This window comes from Dermacentor silvarum, chromosome 9 (genome assembly GCF_013339745.2).
Source record: "Dermacentor silvarum isolate Dsil-2018 chromosome 9, BIME_Dsil_1.4, whole genome shotgun sequence".
NCBI lineage: Eukaryota > Metazoa > Arthropoda > Arachnida > Ixodida > Ixodidae > Dermacentor > Dermacentor silvarum.
The window spans coordinates 100,940,177-100,966,390 of NC_051162.1; the positions used below are offsets into that span (position 1 = coordinate 100,940,177).

General features: G+C 49.1%; 1 protein-coding gene and 1 non-coding gene across 2 annotated transcripts in view; one reads left to right on the forward strand and one right to left on the reverse strand.

Annotated features, from left to right (window-relative positions):
• The window catches only part of LOC125939940 (male-specific histamine-binding salivary protein-like), a 44,743-nt gene extending 19,611 nt beyond the window's left edge, over positions 1-25,132 (reverse strand). Inside the window, exons 1-3 of the mRNA XM_049655483.1 lie at positions 24,999-25,132; positions 7,862-8,055; positions 2,959-3,041 (exon numbers count right to left, since the gene is read on the reverse strand). Of these exons, the coding sequence (XP_049511440.1) occupies positions 2,959-3,041; positions 7,862-8,055; positions 24,999-25,109 (388 nt within the window). The 5' untranslated portion in view covers positions 25,110-25,132. The remainder of the gene's footprint in view (positions 1-2,958; positions 3,042-7,861; positions 8,056-24,998) is intronic.
• Trnas-gga (transfer RNA serine (anticodon GGA)) lies at positions 11,636-11,709 on the forward strand. Its single transcript has one exon. It is a non-coding gene; the product is annotated as a tRNA-Ser (tRNA).
• Positions 25,133-26,214: the final 1,082 nt, after the last annotated feature.

The following is a 26,214-nucleotide window of genomic DNA, read 5'->3' on the forward strand; positions in this document are numbered from 1 at the left end:
GTCTTACGAATTGTCGCGTTGTTCCGATACATCATAGTCATCTGCGCAGAAACGCGGTGATGCAACAGCTTCATAGCCATGTACAGTACGTGCATCGGCAAAGCACCCCGTCTATCTTTCCCCCGAATCTCACTCGAGGCAATGGAGAACGGAGTAGGCTTAGCTTCTGGGGCTACACAACGAGCCTGGCCCAAGTATATCTGCGGGAAAGACAGCTCCTCAGCATGGGTATCATAGAAGATGCTGACAGGTCTCTTGCCCTCTGCCGGTGCCATGGTTAAGACCGCGTCTTGATCGTACACCAAACTATGTTGGTCCAATGTCAAAGCTGTGGCCATATTCATCGGATCATCTAAATTGGCGAGATCCGGACAAGCCTCCACGTGGCACCCGTGGTGGCTTCGTCTTCGTCTGGCGCGACGGCTTCCCAATACAGCCTCTCCAAACGTCCCTCGTCAATGTTTATGCCGTAGTGTTTATACAGCGGCGAGTCTCTCAGTACCTCAACTCATGGTCCAAGCCCATCGCGACAAACCATGTTCGATAGGTAGTCTTGGCAAACATTCTCCTCATTATGTTTCCCACTATTCACTTATCATCTTCCAAGCTTCGAGGCAACTGCTGTAGCATCTCTTCCGTGTCTGGAATGCCAAACGGACCGTTTATTCAGTTCATTAGACGACGGATCTGAACGAAGGGAATCCGTGGCGAAAGTAAACGTTCGGCCAGATCGTTCAGAACCGGTAGACCTGGTGGCACGGGCGGGTAACGATACCCATTGGCAACGCTAAAGAGTGGAATCTTCTGCTTAACGAGCAAGTTCTTGCACGTCTTGCACCGGCGTCAAGTCTTTCATGTGCCACTGACTTTCACACACGTCGCGCACATATCCAAACGGATTGTTTACGAAGTCCGTCTCGAAGGCCCGAGACGCGCTGGCGCTTTCGCTAAGTTTTACCGTATAGTCTGTCAATCGGCGAGCCTTGACGTCATGGACGGCGTCTTGTTGTTGCTGCTCCTGAGATGATCGGGCACGTTGCTCAGCCTCATGGCGACGCCACTTTGTTGACGTTCCTCCCTTTGGTCCGGTCTCTCCGCAGCACGTTTAGCCTTCTTCTGTTCGTTCTTCCTGCGCTCAACCACTAATTGCCAGGCAACTACTTCGGGGTCCGGTGAATTAAGCTTCTCCATTTTTCTGCGCCGCTGAGCAGCAATTTCGCTCTCCTTCTCCATGGCTATACTACACTGGCAAACGCCCAGCGCAAACGCTGGGCAAACGCCCAGCGCCCCATCTGTGCACTGTGTGACATCACTGCTCCTCGCGCATGCGCAGCACGCCTCTCCAGGAGCCACGTGAAACTGCTCAACCTCGACCAGTGTAGAGCACACTACTAAAAAAAAACGCTCAACCTTGCACTCGGCCGCGCAACGCTTGAAACAGCGACGCTGGGCGATCGTAGCCCGGCATTTTCCGGAAGTGCGCGCGAACTTTTAATCGTATTACTCATGACGATGATAATTTCTTTTCGCGCGTCTCGGACTCACGGCCGTCACTGCGCGTTGCATAGCGCAGCTTGCAACACGAACACCGCGTTCCAGGAAAACCGCTTCGTGAATGCATCTCTGTCTCTCTCGCTCTCATAGCGCGCGAAACCTCTTCACCTCGAAGAGCACGAGCGTACGAACGCGCCAGCTGTAGACGAAGACGACGACGCTCGAACGCAATCAAATGGTTCCCATAAATGCATGGTCTGCAAGCGTGCTGAAACCATAGATCAGATCCCTGTTTTATAGACTGTACGGGTGCTATATTTTTCTAGGACATGCTCCAACGGACACTTAAAAAGGATATTGACAACACTCCATACGCAATTAGTTTCCTACCGTTTAAGATTACTGGCGGTCCTCCCTATGACATGTTCATAGTACTGGATTTGGATAGCCTATGGTGAGCTAGAATGTGTGATCACCATGCCGAAAGTCCGCGATCTACAAGATCATGCTTTCATGAAAGTACAGCTTGTGTAAGAAGTGTGTGCGCTGCGCAGGAACCTCCGCCTGACTGGATGCACTAGTTGGACGCATGTGTGTGCTTGTCGAGTTTTAAGTGTGTAGCTATGTCCGCACTGTAATATATCTGTAGTTTTATTTTACATTTATTACAGAAAAAAAGTGGCTGTATAGCCTAGTGGTTACGACGCTCCCTTTGGGACCGGGTGTACGCGGGTTTGAATCCCGCCTCGGCAAGAAAGTTTGTTTTCGTTCTTGGTAGTTGCCTGATACGAACCACAAATTATGGTTGGTTTAAACAGCTTGGCTGTTAAAAAAATTGGGCTGTGCGAGTGCTCCTGGCCTTTTTGAATGTGTTTTATGAGCACTGCAAAATTTAGCCCACTGCCATGGCGTAACTACAATTACCACTGCAGGAGCACATCTGGTGATTATTGGGGGAGTGTTATGAAAACCTATGTGCGATGTTTGCTCCTTGTGGGTCAAAGTACCTTGTAACCGTTATGCCTTATGGCTCAAATTGCTCCGAAATAAATCTATATGACCCAAAGTTTATATTTCGTGCAAAGGTGGTCATGCTAAGCGCTATGTATGGCGAAAATTTCCCGTTCCTGGCTTCGTTTACTTTTTGCTACTTTCATGTGTCGTACGATGTTCACGTGGTGTCTTCGGTGCACTAAACGAGGTACTTCTTTATGTTTAAAGTAAGTTTTTATGTTTAGGGTCAGTAAGGACCAGGTAAAAGGTGATGTTTAGCAAAGTGTGCATTGTTCGGGTAATACAGCAGTTATTTAATACCCACACGAGAGTCATTTCTTTAAAAAAATAATGTTAATGCCAAAATATGCGATTGCATGTGGCAATTGCTCACGTTTTGAAGACAACGAGATCTTCAGGCAATAGCTTGTGGCAGAAATGATTGACATGTAATGTCATAATTTTTCTTACCTTGTTTGAATTCATATTGAATTGCATTTTTTGTTGTATAATTTAGAGCCGAAACACTTTCTACTTTTTCACTCAGTACGTAACTGAAATGAACGTAAGGACACATTATCAAAGTGTGAAGCAGCAAGTGCTGTTAGCTGCCAGAAAACTCTGATTTCAGGATAATGAAAACGCCTTTTTTGCGTTGGGTTTCTTATGTGCTGTTTCTGCTACGTGCTGATTGCGGCCGCTTTAATTTCAAACATATTAGGAAGCAATTCGTTGAATTGTATTAGTTGAATACCGGAAATTGTCGAGTACCAGAATTAGTTGAATACCAGAAATTGTATTCTAAATATTATCATTGTTTTTCGTTACTACTGTTTTGTTAGATCTGCACTTGAATGCCTCAAAAAAAGGAAACCTTTGAAATAAAAATCTGTAAAAAAAGTGATTCCGTATGTTATAGTTGAATTCTTACTTCTCGTGATGTAGTCTGACGCGTCTACATGACTCACCAGTGCCTCAAGCCATTTTTTACCCGCCATGATGGCTTAGCCGTTATGGCGTTGCGCTGCTCAGCACGAGGTCGCAGGATCAAATCCCAGCCTTGGATGCTGCATTTCGATGGCGGCGAAATGCACAAACGTCCGTGTTCTGTGCATTGGAGGCACGTTAAAGATCCCCTCGTGGTTAAAATTATTCCGGAGTCCTCAACTACGGCGTCCCTCCTTATTAAATGGTGGTTTTGGCACATAATGCCCCATATTTCAATTCAGCGCTCTTATAGTGCGTAATATTGCAATGAATTTGTCTGCGGATACAAAATTTTAGGCGTATAGAGCAGCTGATTTTTTTGTCTTCAAGAAACAGACGCCGAGGAGCCACCACTGCTCTCGGCTCCATAGCTGCCGTCATCGCTAGCGCTGGCGACGCACTTGACGAGCTTGCAGATGCCAGCGAGCGTTCCAGCATTGCTGTACAGATCTTGGAATCGTTGAACTCATACTCAGATTGTTCCATTTCAGTTTTTTCATGACGACTGACGAATACGTCGTAGTTCACGACCTTAATATATGCTCTGTACTGACGCAACCGATGATGTAGCTGACAACATTGCGAATGGGAAGAAGGTGATGGACAAGGAAAGCAACAGTTAATAACAACCTGCTAATGCGGCGGAATTTTAATCACAAACAATGCAATAGCGGCATTCGACGCTTTCCTGTTGTACTTTGCGTCGCTTTCGCATAACACTGTTGGCGTGCTATATACATGTACAAGTAAGGTCGGCCACACAAGCACATTCCGTCGCACGGAGCGTGCAGAAAAATATCAAGCGACCTCATTTACAAAGAATCTCGGAACTGAATGTCGTCCACAGCATTGACATTTCATGGATATCAAAATTACGTATGCTCTATGCTCTATAGCAACGCTTGACGTAGTACCCACAAGAAGCTGACTAGCCTCCATGGTGCTTCTAACTTGAGAAAATAACCAGATGAATGCGTCGGGGTAACCCTCAGCATTTCTTCAAAGTGCCGCCACGGCTGCTTTTGTGCAAAAGGTACACTTGTTACCTTAACCCCTTCAGATGCTACGTGCACAACTGTGCTTTCGAAGATAGCGCGTCAAAATCAATAGAACTGATTCAAAATATTATATATTAAACGTGATGCAAACTTCATGATTTCAGGTTAAAAATGGGCTGCAAGTTTGAGTAATCCGCGTAAATTTATTGAGTAAAATTAGTTCGAAGAGAGACGAACAGATATTTTCTCGCGGTGTCATCTTATCGTCATGAAGTGGGTTCAATTTTATTGCTTCCGCGACGGTTTACATCAGGCGTAAATTCTAGACGCCTGGATAGGGGCTTCCAGGTATGCTAGACACAAAATAGTTATGTTTTCAAAACTGACGCTCCTCTAACAACTACTCTTATCTAGCACACATTCTGCATATTTAAAAATTTCGCAAAAAATAAAAAATTGCTACTTTGTTATACAGCAGTTCGGTTATGAATTTGAAGCGCACGAAATGTGATGCATCTGAATTTTTCATACATCAAATTATTTGGCGCCTGAAGGGGTTAAGTTATTATTTTTGGAAAGAAAAAAATCACTGACGATTACGACACTGCCTAATGCGAAATTTGAGCATAGCTCTATAGGTGCTTTCATTTCGCGATGTATTGGCTGGCGCGCACAATCTGTCTCGTGCGGCACGTTGCAAACGGAAAGTGTAGCGCGACTGCCTCGCTAATCGGGAGGTCGCGAGACGCAGCTCGTGGTGACGCTTGGGCGCCATTCACAGCAGCCAACGCTGACAGACCTCCGCTCGTGCAGCCCTTTGTTTCCATATATGGTATCGTTGGACGCGCTCGCCGCATGTAATCGGTGAACAGACGACTGCCCACTACTCTGGCACCATCTCGTAGCGGTCGTCGCCCGTCTTGCGCGGCACTACGCTTTTCTTTTCACGGTTTCGACTCACCATCCTCCCCCGCTTTCCACCTCGTGGTTCCACTGCACCCTCGTCCTGCACTTTCCTCTTTCTGCTGTCTGTGCAATCGCTGTCTTTCATCGCCCGCTGCGCTCTGTTGCGTCTTAAGTTCCCTTCGGACAAAGAATGCTTCTTCAGCAGACATGCAGCTCTGGAATGCTGTTCACGCTTTGTCGTTTTTATTGCGATAGCAATTATATGGACACTTGAACCGGATTTCTGCCGTCGGCGTCGTCGTCGCCGTCGTCGTCGCCGTCGCCGTCGCCGTGAGGTTCCCTATAGATAAAATCTTCGCCGCGCGCCGTATGCCCGAGAGGAAGCGTGCGGAGACGCGCGCTATCACGGAGAGCGAACGCACTCAATCTCCCACGCGCAAGCAAGGAAGCAGGAAGCCAGCGCCGGAGGGAGCAAGGGGGGGGGGGGGGGGGGGGGCGCACTTCTCTGCCAACAACCGCGCTCGTCGCTCGCTCGCACCGTCTCTTATCTCCACACGGCTCTGACCTTTAAGTGCATTCGCCGCTCAGTTTCCGTTGAAGCGATAGACCGCACGTACCTTCGCCCGCTGCGGCGTATGCTTGCTGCCAGCGTTTTGACAGTCGTTGTCTGCTGTCATTCAGTGTGATCTCTTCGTGTTTGTGCGCGCTCACACCACGCTTGTTCATTCAGTTCGTAATAGTCGGGCCACATTTTCCAACGCACGCTACACACGCAATGCTGCCAGGATCGGCAGTGCAGCGCTACAGGTGTGTCCCTTCGCACGCGCTGCCCACGGGAAGCGCTTCTCATGAACACCACCGTTTCACACGCGCCTTCTCATGGTCATCGAGTCTCTCTTCATGTCGGTCTACTTACGCCGCAGCACACCTGCTTACTTAATCAGCTCATGTTTACTACAATTCATATTGCTATCAAAGCCGCTCACCTTACTTCGTATGACATTGCTGTGTTGCTATCGCATTCATTGCTTCGCCCTTAGGGCGAAACTGTGACATTTATTTCATGGCCAAGGAGCTGGCGAGTAATTAAGCGTCACATGGAGCGAATGAATGAGCAATTATGTCTCGTGTATCTCCGGCTGTTCGACCGCCCAGAGCTGATGGGCGAGACGGATCTTGGACCCCAGGCTGCAATGGGTTATCGGCCTCGTGCGGCGCTAAAGGCACAACGTCGCTTTTGGTGTGTTTCCGGGAAGCACCAGCGCCCGTCCGGCCTACGACGAGGCCCGGCGCCAACGATGACGCGCAAGCCAGGAGTCCCCCCTTCCGAGACAACAGCCGCCGCCTTCCCTGGAAATGCTGGTTTCCACGAAGGCCAGTCTCCGGGCCCTGTCAAACTGACTCTCACGGAGAGGCCACTAATACTTGCAAGGTTCCAACGACGAGCATTCCCGTGGGAACCCCCAGCGACGGTTCATTCCCAAGTTACCACCTATTGCCTGGTGTGCGGGGGCAATCAGGCGACATTGGAGGCTGAGCCCGGCGGGAAACGATGCCACATTATGGGCGGGAGATCACGAACTGATCGAAGGTTGTGATTGGCCTAAAGGAACTACAGTGAATTCCCTCAACGAGGGAAAGGGGGAAATTAACTTCATTAAAAAGCGGCGCTTGACCGTCGACGATGTAGACGCTCAACCATGTAGACACTTGACCACCGAGATGCTCGACCATGTCGACGTTCAGACATGTAAACGCTAGAACACGCAAAGATGTTAGCATGTAGACGGCTCCAATATCACGAAACCCTTCTTGTAAAATATCACATGTATATTGATATGTAAAACCCTTTTCTCCACTCTCTCGATATCTCCTTCTCCCGGCACTTGGCACGACAACTCCCATGGAACCTTCGTGGCCGCTCGGACTTCGCAACAGCTCCGCGTTCGCTCCTTCATCCTTCGCTGTGCTTGTTCGCTCGGTTACGCCGATGGACAACGCCGACAACGACGCGCAACGCAGAAACAGGCGCCTAATAGCGGCGCTCTAATACTTAACAAAAGCTACAAATAAGCATCCGCCTACGATTCAACCTCACTGCCAGTATAATATGGATGAGTAACTTGGCTTTTAATTTTAAAATTCTACTTTCTACATTTGCGTTACGGCCTTGAAATCCAGTCATTTGGAACCCGTGAAGCAGTGTTAGCGAAAAAACGTGTTCGAAAAGCCTTACAGTAAAACTAACTCTCGGCTGCACTAATATTCGAGGTACTGCGTGAGCTAGCTTCAGCAACACAAGCACTGCTCCGGAGTACTACAGTTCAATTAGGTTAGAAGGATGCAAAGTCTGTGGATATCCATTTACAATTGCCTACATTGCATCTTTGCTTGGTCACGAGATAATTCAAACACCAAACCGTAGTTGGGATGGGAGCCTATGACTGGAGAGGATAACGGGTCGAGAATCCCGACATACTCACACAGAATTCTGCTTGCTTGAAAGTTTGTAGTAGAACTGGCGCTCCGCTGTTTGCGTTGTTTGATTGAGGTGATCCATTTTCACGCTCCAGCATAATAAATTTGTATTCATCTGTGTACCGCTGTCTGATGGCACTGAAAACAAGTTGTTCGATTTCACTTGATAATATATCACATCCGGAGTCTTGTTTAGGCTCTGAAATGAACAGAAAACTTGGGTTTGAATTTGGCACTAATCTCCGTATTCACTCAACCTAGAAACGAAAATATCGGCCGTAATTTTTATCGCAGTTTACTGATGCCATCACTACGGGGGACTAGAGCACGCCGTTCCTTCCTTGTTTAGAAGTGCCGCGCTTAGATCATGTTAGACCTTTCGTCTCTTGCAGGTAGGCCTCGATTTCTCATGGCTACGTGCCTGATGCAGGACGAGTAATAAAGACAAAGAAGCCCCGCAGTCCCATCTGGTGATAAGTACCAATTCCGAACAAGTGTTCTGCTTCGCTGGAGTGAAAGCATAGCAGGCGTCGATCAGGCATCCTCCATATGTCCGTCTTGCTCGGCGCAGCATGGCAGTACGTGTTAGAGCGGGTAGGCGGCCTGTGGAGCTCGGTGCGCTGCGATGGTGTGTGTGGTTCGCTGCGTGGAGCCACTTGGCGGGTCTGGCTATGAACTGCATCGTAATATGTCGTCGCTCCTGGAACTTTTAATGGCGATTCAGCATCCGCATTTTGGAAGAGCTTCCGCATTTTCGCGACAAACGCCGTTGCAGGCTCGGTGAGGTACTGCTGCGGCGTTTCAAGCAAGACTTCTGCTGGTTATTCCCGGAGAGCATTTGTAAAGGTCACCGGTAGTCGAGATTCGAACAGCTCCCGCGTCGTCAGGGTGGCTTGCTGGTTCTCAAGCTACGTTCTGCAGTAGTCTTTAGGACAGAAGAAGACGTTCTGCAGCTTTTCGTCTTCAGATCTTTTGGTAAATGCCGCGATTAGATCATACTGTTTCCGCCATTCTTCGGTGTCTTCCTAAGTTGAGCCCTGCCATGTCAGAGGAGCTCGTGATTGGTGCGGTATGATGGCCACCACTGTTGTTCCAAAAGGGGATGTCGACTGATCGGTCTAAGCGCGTGTGAAGTCAGGAAGGGGTCCGTATTCCACAGGCATATTCATGTGTCGTCAGTTGCACCTGGGTTCTCCTTTAAGTGTTCCTCCGGTGGTTACTTCCTTGTGTTCAGCGAGGTCAACTAGGTTTGTGTCGAGGAAACGCGGGCATGACCCCAGCATCAGCACCTCCACATGATGTCATGTAGTTTTGAAGGTGCCTTGCCAGGAAGACAACAATGTGAAGTTGAGTGATAAAACGCAATAGTTCTACAGCGAAGCTGTTGATGTGGACCTTGTGCCGTCGTTGTCGGACTTCGCTAAATAGGGGCCGCGTAACTTACTGGGAGAGAAGAGGAAAAGAAGAGCTCAACAGGGGGAAAGGGGTTGGATTGACCGTTTTCCTTCTGTGAGAATGCTGTGAGAGGATGCAGATGAAAAGGGGAATGGGAAGGGCAGTTGACGTAAGTCGCGCCGTCCAATACTCACGTGTCAGGGGAGAGCGTGAGGCGAGCCAAAAAATGGCGGTGTTGGAAAAAAAGTCGCTCATCGGAGGAGTGGGATGTGAGAGGAGTTCGCGTTAGCCTTGGTTGCATATACGGAGCTTTGAATTTGTGGTTCTGCACGCTCCATCCAAGCTACAACTATGGAAAGACCACGAGTATTGCCTACTCCTGAGGAAGAAGCTGCCTACCGTGAGCGTCATCGAGAGTTGGCTCGTGAACGTGCTCGTTGTTTTAGGGACAACACTGATTTGCGTGCCAGAGATGCCGAGTTTAAACGGCAGTGCCGGGAGACCGATCCCGAAGTGCGCGTCGTCAGAGACGCTGAAACACATCGGCAGCGCCGGGAGGCAACATCTCTCTTCGACCATCTTCACGACGAGAGAGGGCGATGATTTTTAAAAGCGAAGCTGTTTAAAGCCAGCCGTAATTTGTGGTTCGTATCAATAAACTATCATCATTAGCAATAAAGAAAGAAATAGAAAAAAATAAACGTTCTTGCCGAGGCGGAATCGCATGAGCCCGCGTACCCATGGTCCCAAGGCGGGCGTCGTAAATACTAGGCTATACAGCCGCGCTTGCAGAACATGTTGTTGTTGTTGTCGAACATGCATTTATGCGATGCTTTGCGTTCGAGTGTCGTCGTCTTCGTCCACAGCTGACGCGTTCTCACGCGCTCGTGTCAATGCTCTGCGAGGTGAAGAAGAGGTTTTGCGCGCTATGCTCGGGAGAGAGATGAAGAAAATGAGAGCGAAAGAGCGACAGAGACGCATTCACGGAGCGGGTCTGCTGGAACGCGTTGTCGGCATTGCAACGCGGTGGAACGCGGTGTCGGCATTGGAACGCGGTATCGGTGTTGCAAGCTGCGCTATGCAACGCGCAGTGACGGCCGTAAGTCCGAGAGAGAGAGAGAGACGCATTCACACAGCGGGTCTGCTGGAACGGGTTGTTGGCATTGCAAGGTGGTGGAACACGGTGTCGGCATTTGGGCCAGCTTCTCTGTGCCTTAAGCATTGCACGGCCTAGTGCAAGCTTTCGCCTCTTTTTAGAGCGGACATCTTAGGCGCCCGTTCCTGCGTTCAGCGTTGGCGTAACCGGCCGAACGAACGAGTTCAACGAACGATGAAAACAGAGTTCAAACTCGGAGTGCAGCGGAGAATGAAAACGGTGATAGCGAAGAAATCGGCAAGAGAAAAGCGGAGGATAAGGATACAGCGGAAGCATGAGGAGGGATGCGGAGCGCCGCACGAGACGTGCTTCACGACGGCGACGCGCTACGTGATGGCATGAGAGTAGTGTGCGCCGAAACCCGGCCGCCGATGACGTCATTACTTAGGCATGTGGCAAGCGCGTCCACCGATACGAAATATGGAAACAAAGCGCTAGCGTGGGCTTGGGTCCACTGTGCATGTGCGACATCTCTTGCGCGCCGCCGCTGGAGAACGCCCTCCGCGCGAGCTACGCGTTTCCGCGTTCACACTTTCTTTCTGAACAATGAGCGACGCAACCGGTCGAAGTGCTTCGTCAGCCGCCGCCGCTAAACGAGCTGCCCGAGCAGAGGCTAAACACCACCACCAAGAGGACCCTGCAGTTCAGATTCAAATTATTTGCCTCAGTATATCGCGAATTCAAAACACTAAACAGCTGCGCTCAAATTTGACTCTAACCATATTGTTTAATTTATAAAGGTTCATATGGAATATTTCTTTTATTTTGAAGCATTCGTCCTTATACTTTTCGCACCGTACATGTTAAACGGTGCGCATTATTCGTTTGTAACATTTTTTATTTCAAAGCGAAGGAACCTCTTTGAGTATTAACTTTCAGTCTTCAGATTTATCAGTTTGACAAAGTAAAACTAAATGGCATTTTGCACTCTCTTGCACACTTGCCGACTTATTAATGCATATAAATCCGTACAAGCAATATGAATTTTAAACTCTGTGACACTTTTTCTCACAGGATGGAAATTGAAAGAGTCTACGAATATCAATAAATATCGCCTCTTTGGGCGGCGAGTAGAAACATCTGCTGAAACGGTGTTTTTCTGGAGGTAAATAGTTCAGCGGAAATCCGCTAGTCATACACTTACCTACTTCGTCACTTGCCTACGTCATACACTTGCCTTTGCTTCGAGTTGTCGACAAATTCGACTTCTCCCTGCCATCTGCTAGCCACCTGGTTAGCTCAGATGGTAGAGCGGCTGCCCTGGAAAGGCAGTGGTCCCGGGTTCGAGTCCCGGACCAGGACGAATTTTTCTTCAACTGCGAGTCTTTCTTTCGAGGAAACCGCTTGGGTTTCCATTGTAGCAAATTGCTACATTTGGGTGGATGTCTCAGTTTCCCTTTAATTACTTATCTCCACCTAGCGGATTTCCGCTGAACTATTACGTCGCACGGTTGCGACATCTACCACCCATTCCTGCGGCTGCCGACAATATTGTACGCATCATCCGCCGCGAGATTGAAGCTGCCTCCCCTTCAGGCGCGTACCTCCAACGAGTACCATGCAGCCATTTCCCTTATCCAAACCGTTGTGAGTCAAGAACTAGCAAACACAGGATTACAGACGCTTTGCCCAGTCAACTAACCCGATTACCACCCACCTGCAGCACCTGAGCTATTGAGAAACTCATGCATTCGCCTTCGTTTTATATATATATATATATATATATATATATATATTGTCGCGATACAACGCGAACAGAAGACAGGGAGACGTTCTTCAAGAACAGCACAGGACGACCTGTTCAAACAAAACAGAACAGAGAAAACGTCTTCTTTCTCTAATAATCCCATTGACCCACTAGACGGAGTCCGCTAATGCCCCCATCGTCGTCGTCGTCTGCCTGTAGAGCACGCGTGTCATTTGTCCCTCCCTAAAAGAGCATCGCCCCGATGCTAGACCAGAAACGTCACTTGCGGAAGTGAGGGTCCCTCGCATAGTCATTCGCTCACATACGGCTTCATGCGCACAACATGCACAAGTTCAGGGGGGTGCGGGCGACGCCGCGTACAGTTGGGACTATCAGGGACGACCTCGTAGGTGACATCACTGAGTCGCCGCAATACTCGATATGGGCCGAAGTATCGCCTTAACAGCTTCTCGGAGAGGCCTCGTTTCCGTATGGGTGTCCAAACCCACACTAGGTCGCCGACTTCATAAGTTATGGTTCTACGGTGAGCATCATAGCGGCCTGCGTCGTAGTCTTGCTGCTGGCAGATCCGCAAGCGCGCGAGCTGCCGAGCCTCTTCGGCGCGTTGGGTAAACACATCGGCGTCCGTGTCAGTGTCGTCAAATTGGTGTGGAAGCATAGCATCCAACATCGTTCGTACATCCCGGCCGTGAACAAGGCTGAACGGAGTCATGCGCGTCGTCTCTTGTTTCGCGGTGTTGTATGCAAACGTGATATAAGGGAGGATGTCATCCCAATTTTATGTTCGACATCCACGTACATTGAAAGCATGTCTTCAATTGTTTTGTTGAGGCGCTCCGTCAATCCGTTGGTTTGTGGATGGTAGGCAGTTGACTTCCAATGAGCCGTTCCACTTAGCAGCAAGACGTGATCTAAAAGCGCAGCTGTGAAAGCGGTGCCTCGGTCGGTTATTACGACGCGTGGTGCACCGTGTCGCAACACAACATTCTCGATGAAAAATCGCGCCACCTCGGCTGCTGTGCCTCTCTGGATGGCCTTTGTTTCAGCGTAACGTGTCAGGTAGTCGGTTGCGACGAGAACAAAGCGATTTCCCGCAGTAGAAGTAGGAAGTGGACCCAAAATATCCATTCCGATTTGATAAAATGGTGTTCGTAGAACCTGAACAGGTTGTAGGAGGCCGGCTGGTTTCGTCGGGGGCGACTTGCGCCTCTGGCAGTCGAGACAAGTGCGAACGTGATGTTTCACGGCGGTGGTAAGTCTCGGCCAGTAGTAGCTTTGCCGCACTCTGCCCAATGTTCGCGTGTAGCCTAAGTGACCAGAAGTCACCTCGTTGTGACAGGCTTGAAGTACTTCCATACGAAGAGCTGCAGGAATGACGAGCAGATAGGGGGATCCGGTCGAAGAAAAGTTTCTTTTGTAAAGGACGTTGGCCCGTAAACAAAACGATGACAATCCTCTTGCGAAAACTCTAGGTGCTTTCGCAGATCTTCCTTCTAAGTAATTGATTAGACCAAGCAACTCAGGGTCGTCCCGTTGTTGTTGAGCGACGGCGGAGGTGTCCAGAACACAAAGAAATGCTGTTTCATCTTCTTCGAGTGAACAAGCCGACTCTATCGGTGATCGAGACAGGCAGTCAGCATCCGTATGTCGCTTCCCCGACTTGTACGTGACTGTCATGTCAAATTCCTGCAGCCTTAGGCTCCAACGCGCCAATCGTCCAGAAGGATCTTTAAGGTTCGTCAACCAACACAGTGAATGGTGGTCGCTGACAACTTTGAATGGGCGGCCATACAAATATGGGCGAAATTTCATAACCGCCCATACCACGGCGAGGCATTCCTTCTCAGTTGTGGAATAATTTGCCTCTGTGCGTGAGAGCGTTCTGCTTGCGTAGGCAATCACTCTTTCCGTGTCCTCCTGCCGTTGCACAAGAACAGCTCCCAAGCCAACATTGCTGGCATCAGTGTGGAGCAATGTAGGAGCGGTCTCATCAAAGTGGGCCAGTACTGGAGGTGTCTGGAGACGTTGCCGCAAGACGTTAAATGCACTTTGCTCTTCGTCGCCCCATACAAAAGCAACGTCGTCTCTCGTGAGGCGAGTTAACGGCGACGCAATGTGAGCAAAATCTGAAATAAAGCGCCGGTAATAGGCGCAGAGACCGAGGAAGCGCCTGACAGCCTTTTTATCGGATGGTACGGGAAACTGGGCGACGGCGGCAAGATTTTCGGGATCTGGGCGGACACCGGCGTGACTGACGACGTGGCCAAGAAACTGTAGTTCCCCAAAGCCAAAGTGGCACTTCTCCGGCTTCAGGGTGAGGCCGGCGGATCGTATGGACTGCAAAACCGCTTCAAGCCGTGCGAGATGTTCGTCGAACGTTGCGGAGAACACGATGACGTCGTCGAGGTACACTAAGCAGGTTTTCCACTTCAGACCCGAAAGCACAGTATCCATGAGGCGTTGGAACGTAGCAGGGGCAGAGCACAAGCCGAAAGGCAAAACCTTAAATTCGTATAGGCCATCTGGCGTCACAAAAGCAGTTTTTTCACGGTCCCTCGGGTCTACCTCAATTTGCCAATATCCGCTCTTTAAGTCCATGGAAGAGAAGTAACGTGCGTGTCGAAGCCTGTCGAGGGAATCGTCGATACGGGGAAGTGGGTACACGTCTTTCTTCGTCACCTGATTTAGTTTTCGGTAGTCCACACAGAAACGCAAGCTGCCGTCTTTTTTCTTGACTAGAACTACAGGGGATGCCCAGGGACTCGTTGATGGTTGGATCACGTCGTCTTCAAGCATTTTCGTCACCTGTTGTTGTATGGCTTCACGTTCTCTGGGAGCCACACGATAAGGATTTTGGTGAATTGGTCTTGCCGTATCCTCTGTAATTATTCGTTGCTTTGTTAGAGGCGTCCGACCGACTCTTGACGTCGACGCAAAGCAGTCGTTGAACTTGGCTAGTAGCGTACGAAGCCGTTCGCGTTCGTGCTGTGGCAAAACAGTGCTGACGTCAAGTGCAGGAGCTGGGTCTGGTGTAGGCGCTTCTTCGAGTAGTGAACAGCAGCCGCGAACATCCGCAACACCGTCAAAATAAGCCACAGCCGTGCCTTTTGGAAGGTGCCGTCGCTCTGTGCTAAAATTTGTTAGCAATAAATTCGTGCGCCCGTCGGTGACATTTACAATTCCTCGTGCGACAGAGATACCGTGAGTAAACAACAAAATGGTTATTTGGTCGGCAACTCCTTCGCAATGAAACGGTACGTCACATGCCACGGAAACAAGGATACATGACCGAGGTGGGATTAAGACGTCATCTTCTGTTAGACGAAAGGAGTTGTGTTGCGGCGATAAGCAATGAACTAAACCAGGGCTTTTATAAAACGTCACCATGTGGTCTGGGATGTTAATTACGGCGCCATATTCTCTTAGAAAATCCATTCCAATAATCAAATCTTTACAGCACACGGGAAGAACTATGAAAGCGGCCACGAACGACGAATCTCCAATGTTAAGCCTAGCAGTACATCTTCCAGTAGGCATCAGCAATTGTCCACCTGCCGTCCTTATGTGAGGTCCCGCCCATGGCGTCTGTACTTTCTTCAGGCGGAGGGCGAGTTCCCGACTCATTATAGAGAAGTCGGCACCAGTGTCGACTAACGCTGTCACCGGCTGTCCATCCACGAAAATATCAAGGTCGGCGCTCACAATTTCTTCGGGGTCAGTGGTTATCGGCTTCTCGGCGTTCTGCAGCGGGAGAGTTGGGGGCTGTTTATGGTCTTGCGGCGGGCCTGCAACCTTACCCCCAGAGGTCGCCGCCTTTAGTTTCCCCGGCGGGGACTGGGTGACCTTCGTCTTTGAACGTCAGCAAAAGAGCGTCCAGCAGGCAGCTCGCGTGGAGGGGTTGGAGAGCGGGACCGACGGCCGAAATCAGTTCGATCATTGGGCGCAGATGCTTGATTCGGGTGCGCTATGGGAGGAAAAGCAGCGTCGTCGCGCCGTAGCACGGAGTCGTCATTTGTGCGTCGAACATCAGACCACGGACGAAGAGGGCGAAATGACGAGTCGCGATGCCAGCAATGGCGCGAAATATGGCCGGCATCCCCGCAGTTGAAACAGAGAGGACGGTTATCGGCGGTGCGCCACGCGTCGGATCTCCGATATTGTGGCCGTCTCGTAGGGTCATTTTGCGGCGTGGTCCACGGCGCGGCGAATGACGGCTGGCGGTATGACTGCATCGGCATCACGGGTGCGCGCCTTAAAGCCTCCCCTTGTGGCGGCGACCAAGGAGCGGCTGTCGGAGGCTGGTGGTACGGCGGTGTGGCTGTAGCGGGTGGGGGACATCGGACGGCGGCGGCGTAACTCATGGGACGCTGTTGTTCTTGAAGATCGGCAGCCGGGAACGCCTGCCTGATTTCGTCGCGAACCACTTCGGCGATTGACGCGACGGGTCTATCCACTGTCGGTGTCATAATTCTGTGAAGTTCTTCTCTGACGACCTCTCTGATCATTTCCCGCAAGGAGCTCTGATACTGTGGAGTCAATGCGGCGGTATTGATTGCGGTGCTGGTGGACAGACGATCGTACTGCCTGCATCGTTGATGAAGGGCCCGCTCAATAGCCGTAGCCTCCTTGATAAAATCAGCGACGGTGACTGGAGGATTTCGCACAAGCCCCGCGAACAACTGCTCTTTTACACCTCGCATGAGGTAGCGCAGCTTTCTATCCTCGGTCATGTTCGGGTCAGCTCTACGAAAGAGACGGGCCATGTCTTCGGCAAACATTGTGACCGACTCATTGGGTTGTTGCACCCGTAGCTCCATCAATTGCTGGGCGCGGTCGCGTCGGTCGGCACTTGCAAATGTATCTGTGATTTTCTGCCGAAAGTCATTCCATGTCGTTAGGCCAGCTTCGCGGTTCTCGTACCAAGTACGGCCACTGTCGTCAAGGGCGAAATAGACGTAAGAGAGCTTCTGCTGCTCTGTCCACTGGTTAATCTGTGCGACGCGGTCATACTTGTCAAGCCAGTCTTCAATGTCTTCGAAGGCTGCACCGCGATAGCGATCGGGGACCAGCGGATGAAGAACGGTTACCTGTTGCGGGCTGGGAGACCCGCTGCTTTGGGGTGCTAGCGGTGCGCTGGTTTCGGCCATTGCCCGATGTGTGGATCTCCTGTGAGGTGGTTGAAGAGGGGAGAACTCCGGGGCAAGGCCTAGCAGTCGACGACTGAAGTGATGCACGGGTGTAGTAACTGGTGACAATGCGTCCGGGCTAGATGAACGACTCCCAGAAGGAGTCCGGGGCATCAGGCGCTGTCAATACCCAGCACCTCCACCAGTGTCGCGATACAACGCGAACAGAAGACAGGGAGACGTTCTTCAAGAACAGCACAGGACGACCTGTTCAAACAAAACAGAACAGACACACGTCTTCTTTCTCTAATAATCCCATTGACCCACTAGACGGAGTCCGCTAATGCCCCCATCGTCGTCGTCGTCTGCCTGTAGAGCACGCGTGTCAATATATATATATATATATATATATATATATATATATATATATATATATATAGAGAGAGAGAGAGAGAGAGAGAGAAACTTTATTTTGCTGGTTTATATTTTAAGGAGCGGTGGTAGGGGCGCCCCTCAGTCCAGGGCCCCACTGGCCTCTGCCACCTGGCTGACCTGGCTAATTAAGGACTTTTGTCCTGCCAAGTCGGTAAGAATTCCGCAGAATGGCGCACTTCCGATGACAGACTCATCTGTTTGCGTTGTGAGCGCGTTGCACACATTTCTCGCCATAGTCGCATTGCTTGGAACTTGATTTTCTGTCAGCACATCCGGCTCTTATTGACTGCTCTGCCGGTGTTGTTGAGCTTGCCTTACCTCTTGCCGTTCAGCCTTCTGATCCTGTGCCGTGTCCACTGTGTTCCGCCGAAAACATTCGCCCACCACATGTAGCCGTGACGTACATCGACGTCTCTCCTGATCCCCCTGTGGACGATGGCGATTACATCGCGACACCCAACGCTACCGTCCTCTGTTCGCAGAACGTCATGTTCCCGCACTCGGTCATCAGTATAAAGGGCAATGCCGCATGTCACCCTATTTTGAATTTCGGACTATGCCCTCAAGTGATACCCCTGGGTATCTCTCTTGCAACGCCACCTCCAACCTGCGACTATGTTTCCGTCTTAACTGATCCAGCACACGATGTTCGGTAACATAGCGAAGACGATCGCCGCTTACCTTCCGGCCGAACACGTGGACACGCTTCGTTGCCAGCTCATGTCGTACTAGGACATTTTTCATCTCAATGACCGGCCACTGGGCCAAACGACAGTTTCCAAGCATCGGATTCACACCGGTGATGCCAAACCCATACAATGACGTCTCTATTGTGTCTCCTCCGCTGAGCGCCAAGTTATACAGAAGGAAGTTGAGAAAATGCTTGCCCGTGATATCATCGAAACTTCTTCGAAGCCATGCGCATCTCCTGTCATACTCATTAGAAAGAAATATGACAGCTGGCGCTTCTGTATCGACTACCCGAATCTTAACCAATTAACGAAAAAGTTTGTGTACCCCTTACCTCGGATAGATGACTCCCTTGACATTCTCAGTGGTTAGAAGCATTTTTCTTCAATGGACCTTCGTTCCGGGTATTAGCAGATTGCAGTTGACGACATGGATCGTGAAAACACGGCGTTTATTACACCTGACGGGCTCTATCAGTTTAAGGTTATGCCATACGGGCTATGCAATGCTCCCGCTACATGCGAACGAATAATCGACATCTTTCTTCACGGCTTAAAGTGGCCAATCTGCTTGTGCTACCTCGATGATGTCATTGTCTTTTCGCCTACTTTTGGCACGCACCTCGAGCGTCTCTCGACAGTTCTTTCAGTGTTCAGCTAGGTGAGACTTCAGCTCAATTCGGCAAAATTTCACTTCGGCCGCCGGCAACTTACTGTGCTCGGACACCTCGTCGACTCTTCCTGTGTTCGTCCCGATTTGGAGAAAGTTCGCGCAGTCTAGGATTTCCGTGTGCAAACCTGCGCAAACGACGTTCGAAGCTTTGTAGGCCTCTGCTCCTACTTTCACAGATTAATGCGAAATTTGGCTGACACCGCACGCCCTCAAACGGAACTTCTTAAAAGAAAGACGCGCCCTTTGTCTAGGGTCCCGAACAAACTAGTGCATTCGCTGAGCTGATGACGGGAGTCACGTCGCCACCTGTTCTCGGCCACTTTGACGTGTCCGCCCCAACGGAAGTTTGCACCGACACCAGCGGCCATGGTATCGGCGCTGTTTTGGCACAACGACAGCACGGTTGCGACCGTGTCATTGCCTACGCTAGCCGTCTTCTGTCACCAACCGAACGCACTTACTCGATCACCGAACGTGAATGCCTCGCCTTCGTTTGGGCAGTGGGTAAATTTCGCCCCTACCTGTAGGGACGGCCTTTCACGGTTATCACCGATGACCACGTCCTATGCTGGCTTTCGTCCTTAAAAGATCCAGCTGGACGTCTCGGTCAGTGGGCTCTATGGCTCCAAGAGTACTTTTACACAGTGGTGTATAACCCAGACCGACTACATGAGGACTCTGATTGCTTGTGACGTCATCCAGTAAACGCACCCGATCTTCCTAAGACCGGCGAGTCAACTTGCCTCCTCGCGCTTACGGCGTTTGTCTACATCAGCGATGAGCAACGACGTTACCTTTACCGGCGAGAAATCATTCTCAGCCTGACGGCCCTTACAAGTTCCTCTTATTTGCGTATGTTTGTGCTGCAAGATGGCATATTGTACCGTTACAGCATACACCCTGATGGCCCTGAACTGCTGCTCCTCGTTCCCAAGCATATGCGTGGGACTGTACTCGCACAGTTGCATGATGTTCATACCGCTGGTCATCTGGGAGTCTCAAAGACGTATGACCGTCTTCTGCACCGTTTCTTTTGGCCCGGTATTTAACGTTCCACTTGCTGTTACGTCGCTTCCTGGAAATCTTGTCAGCACCGCAAAAAACCAACTGCCCTACCAGCTGGCCGTCGTCAGCCAATTTAAATACCATCTCAGCCATTCTTTTGGGTTGGTCTTAATCTACTTGGCCCCTATACTCTGTCGCTTATTGGGAACAAGTGGATAGCAGTTGCTACGGACTACACTACCTGGTACGCCATCACGCGGGCTCTCCCTACCAGTTGTGCAACCGACGTCACTGACTTCCTTCTCGAAGTTATGATACTTCACCCCGGTGCTCCTCGACAGCTCGTTACCAACCGGGGCCGCTACATTGTCTCACAGGGTGTCCCATTTTTTCTGTTGTATGGACGAGGCCCTAAAATACCGTTTCACACGATCCTCCCAACCGTTCTCGATACAACGTCAGAATGTGCTCGTGATGCCATATCTAGAGCTGCAGAGGCACGTAAGATTACACGCCTGCGTCTGACCACTTCCCAGGAAAACTAACAACGCATATATGACGCTCGTCACTGTTATGTCTACTACAACCCTGGAGACATCGTGCTTCTTTGGAAACCAGCACGGTGAGTTGTTCTTCTTGAGAAGCTGATTTCGCCCTATTCAGGTCCGTACTGTGTCTTGCATCAAGTGACAGACCTGGCCTATGAGATACAAACTCTCAACACCTCCACACCGCGATCCTCCTCTGATATTGTTCACGTCGCTCGACTGAAGCGATATCACTCGAACCTACCAAGCGCTGGGACAGCGCATTCGCCACCGGGGGTCATGCTATGAGGTGCTGCTGCAGCCAACGATGATGACAGGACTGACGAAGACGACGATCGCCGATACTCACCCGCACGGGCTTCATCTTGTGTGCCTGTCTTCTGCCCGTTGCATATATTCTGTAAAATATTGCGGTGGTTTAGCTTTGGTTAACCATGTTTGATAGCGAAAGCTTCTTGGCTAGGCACATTGTCGAGCTGTGGCCGAGGTGTGGTTTCGCCCAACTTTACTCGTGCAACGGCAACAATATCTCCTATCAGGGCTCCATAAAGGCCTAAATATAGTCTGACCTAGCGTAAACGCGCATACACGGTATGTCACGTTGGGGAGAACAACAGGGGCTATAGTTCGACCGATGCTTCGACGTATTGGCGCCGCCAACGTAACCGGACGCACGGCCAATGTGTTCTGACGTGCCCGGCGTCTACGTAACCGGACGCGCAGCCAATGCGCTCCGACGCATAGTATGACAACAGTGTATGATGAACATAAATGATCGCTCATGACATGAATGTCATGATATGCGTGTCATGTAGGTCATAAAACCGCCGCATAACTTGACAATGACCCAGCGAAAAAACGTTAACACTTAAAAACCACTGAAATGGGTTCGGACGTGGCTGCTAAGTGAAAGCAACACTAAAGGATGATGCTTGAAGTCAAATTATGAACATGACTAAGCAAACATGACAATGGCTCAGCGAAAAAAATATTAACACTCAAAAACCACTAGAATTGGTTCTGACAAGGGTACTAAGTGAAGCAAACACTAAAGAATGGCGGTAGAATTCATAGTCGTGAACATGACTCAGCAAAAATGACAATGACTCAGCTAAAAGGTCAACACTCAAAAACCACTCGAATGGGTTCTTACATGGGTACTAAGTAAAGGAAACACTAAAGGATGGTGTTAGAAGTCGTAGTTATGAGCATGACTCAGCAAAAATGACAATGACTCAGCGAAAAAAGAGTAACACTCAGAAACCACTCAGTGGGTTCTGACGTGCGTACTAACTGAAGAAAACACTAAAGGATGGTGGTAGAAGCCATAGTCATGAGCATGACTCAGCAAAATTGACAATCATTCAGCGAAAAATGATTAACACTCAAAAACCAATGCAATGTGTTCGGATGTGGTATTAAGTGAAGGAAAAGGCTAAAGTTCAATGGTTTAAATCATAGTAATTAGCATGGCTAAGGCATTCGCCTTAACGTCTCGTAGGCGTTGCTAAAGGGACTCCTGAGGACTCATGACGTGAATGCCATGACATGCGTGTCATATAGGTCATGAAAAAGACGCCGACGTCTTGGTGCTCTCATGGTCGTTTCGTTAACTTGGTAGGCTCCGCACATACTGCTTGGCATAACACGTTTTCCCACAGGGCGTGGGATCGGCTGTCTTTTTTCTTCTACCGCTTGCTTTGCGAGCGCCTGACGCCAAGTTCACTTCATCATCACACTAGGCCAAGTTTCTGGCGCGCTTGCAACCTGGCAACTTGTCCAGGGAGTGAGAACCTCGTTGGGGAGCCCTCCAGTGCGCAACCAGCTTCTCTGGCGGTCGGCACTGACTGCAGCTCGCTGGTCGCAAGTCTCGCCGACGATTATCCCGGTGCAGATGTGCACGTACGGCAGTAGATTCGGTACAATGAACAGCTGCTCTGCTCAGCTGTCGCGTGCGTCTTTTCCGTGTTGCCGTGTACTGATCAAGTTTCGCCGAAGTGTTCGAATATGCGGAGCTCGACGAAATACCTGCTGCTGCTGATTATTCGTTACACGAATGTAGAACAAGGGTCGTCCGCTTTGAAACCATGGTTGCTTGCGCATCTGGTTTCTTGCATGTCTCTTGCGGTCTCTTGTGATGGTAACTTGCTATGGTCTCTTGAGCGTCTTAAGGCCTCTTGCACGTCTTTCGCGTACGGGCAGGTCTTCGATGATGATGACCTCAGGTGTATTACTCACATTCGTTTCTACCAGCAAGGCCTCACTCAGCGCGGAGCGAACAGCCACACGTGATATAATATATATATATATATATATATATATATATATATATATATATATATATATATATATATATATAGTAGAAAGATTGGAGGTGTGCTTGCGGCACATTCTTCTAGCCAGTTGATCTGCGTTCTGGGCAGGGAAAAAAGAAACAGGACAAAGACTAGTAGGACTAACGACAAAGAGAAGACGCAAACAATGTAGGCCAGTCTCGTTCCACCTCATACGTTTTAATAAAATCTGGGAACATGGCCTGTAAACTGGACATAAAGTCGGTCCAGTCGCCTAATATAGATTCCTCTTACAGCTGTTGGCTGGCGAAACGTCCAAGGTCATGAGGCAACCGCTCTCTACATTCCATGCATTGAGGGCAGTCACATAGGGCATTAGGTAAAGGGACACTAAATGCAAATGTTAAGTCAACGTGACTGTTTAAATACCATTCCAGAAACATCACAACGCTTGTTTCGTTTCAAATCTCCCGCCTCTCAACCGGGGAGTGGTGACATAGCATACGCAATCATCGCCTTTTGCTCCCGTCTGCGAGTAAAACGGCGCCTGAGAGATGGCGGTACAATTTTTCCACAAAACGCAAACGCGTGGGCATAGCGAAACCGAGCTAAGACAGAGTGGTGGATTCGCCGCTGCAGCTGCTTTTGGTCAAGCCGCGTGGACTGTTCGGGCATCTCGCGACATCACATGGAAGAGGAATTCTGTACTACTTGAAGTTTGGGCGAATTTCGCGAGCCAGTGAAACCAGCGCAGCAGCACGCGATAACGAAACTACTCAAACATGAAAGCGCAGGCGGCGCAGAGTTGAGCGGAAAGGAAAACTTGCGACCGGCCGCGTCGTTGTCAAGAAAAATGTCAGTGAGTTCTTTTTTTTTTAAAGAAAAGGAAATAGAACTGGACGCGTACCAGTTTATTTCGTCTTATTATGCAATACAATGATGTTTTCATAATGATTGGTTGAGTACTAGTGACATAAATTAAATGAGGAGAGCAAGTATTTGAACGTCCCGGGGGAGTCTCTAATAGTGTCCTGCTTTTATCTAAATCTCTTGGTTACTAAGGCTCTGTTCACGATGATATCGATGCCTTATAGATTCCAGAGAACTAATCTATCAATCAAGCTTGACTTAATATTTCCCATTAGTGTCCCTTTAAACAATCACGCACAGGACTCATCTCGCAGGATCGATACGCAGTGCATCGCAACAGGTGAACCTAAAGACGTCTAAACGCCGTCCCCAGCCTAAGCCTGGGAGGAAAACTGGCAGTGCTGGCTGTATGTTTGGTGGTAGCCAAAATGTTATTTCGGGGTTCTGTCTCTAAAGGCGTTTGCGGCAGGCTTTCGAATGATCCCAGTGCTTGCTTCTCGCATTTTGTATAATACTTTTGAGAAGGAGTTGGCGTCGTGCCTTCTAAAGGAAATCGTAAGCAGTGATCGAGAAATCGTAAGCAGGAAATCGTAAGGAAATCGTAAGCGAATCGTAAGGAAATCGTAAGCAGTGAAGTCGTCCAGAAGGAAATCGTAAGGAAATCGTAAGCAGTGAAGTCGTTGAGAAGACTATTCTTAGCGGCATACGCCCGTTCATTTCCCTGTAAACCACAGGTCGAATTGGCGCTTGCCGGTGAGATGGAAGACGGACTTGGCGTTTGCAAATGTAGCTTTGCCAAGCTGTCAATGTATTTCACTGCTTTGTCGAGCACACTGGTCTTTTCTTCCGCTCTTAGACTCTGTGCGTATATCTAAGAAATAATGCCGTTTTTGCAGCCTTCATTGCGTGCCAGCCTGACATCAAGTCTGTTGTACAGTGCGGCAGTTGTGCTGAAAGAAGAGTTCTCGAGAACAGTTATTTCAACAAGGCATCTTTTACACTATTTTAGCACCTATTTGCTGCTGTGTAATCTCTATCATGCGATATGTGTGAATAAAAGAAAATAAGAGAACACACGTTTACAACATTGCCAAACGTACTTGTTGAGCGAAGGCTGCACTCGAAGTTCTACTTTCCATGCAGCTAAACATATATCTATTTTATGGAATTCCCCAGGTAAAGACCCGTGCCATAAATCGAATGCCAAGCTATGTCAAATAAATAGTAAAAAACTAAAATTTACCGTCCATGCACGCTGGTATGTTCCCAGTCCTTTTTCGTTCTTCCAGATAGCATCTGTTGCTTCTATGCATGGGGAAGTAACTGCAAGCGCTGCGAGTAATATAAGATACATGGCTGTAAGATTTAGGTACGCACTATCAGTAGCTGTTGAAACGTAATGTTTTTTGCAGCATATAACGAGTGTACCATATATATATATATATATATATATATAAACAACTCCTCTGTTGGCGTCATCAAGTGCGCGCCTAGCGAACCGGCCTTCAAAAACGACACGTCAGTTCGCATGCAGAAACCCTTCCCACAGCAAGTCTTAGTAAGGGCGCAGGCATAAAATGAAATGGCACGAAATTCCTTTGAACTTATACTAGCTGAATGACGTTCTGAATACTTTACAAGTGTCGTTTCGGGAGCAGCCTATTAATGGTGAAAAATATTAAAAACCGCAGAAACACAAGGACAAAGCAGAAATGGCTCATGCACTGATGCACTCATTGGTTTGTCTTGGTCTAGCTTGTGTAATGTTTAGTTCTAGTGCTTTACTCTGTAGAGTTACAAAAATAATTAGCTATCTTTTGAGGGGAACGTCAGTATATCTAAAATGCAGTTGATTGTGGTTACTTGAGCGTCAATATTAAGGTTTCATTGCTGTGCAATAACGTGGTATGCTACTGACTACCTCCACTAAAAAAAAAGGCTGCTTTCTTGGGTAGTTTATAATTACCAGTTCTTTACGAGTATAAAATTACTCGATTTACTTCTTCTAACGCCTCGGCACTGCGCCTCATTTCTTTCTTTGTCGAATGCGAACATGCTGTGAAAATCTTCAAGGAAGTCACTTCAAAAATCTCGGGTTAAATGAACTGCGAACGTACAAATCACCTTATCAGAAATATTGTTCTGGTCCGTCGATGGCATGCAAGACAAACTCTTTTGCTTGCCTGTCTCTCAACGATACGAGCCAATCAGAAAGCTTGCATAAGGCAGCGCCATGCCAAATCAATTAGTGAGGCTTCGTGCGCAAAGGGTAATAAAATATAGGGTTTCATAGGATGCAATGATACTGCCACTTTCCCGTTTTTAACCGGATGCTTTCGCATTCGTTAGTCAGTGCGCATGATGTTTCATAAACGTATGCACATTTTTTCTGCTATAACAGCACTTTTGATAGCATTTGCGGCTCACCACTTTCACCAGAATTATCGCGGGACGATGAT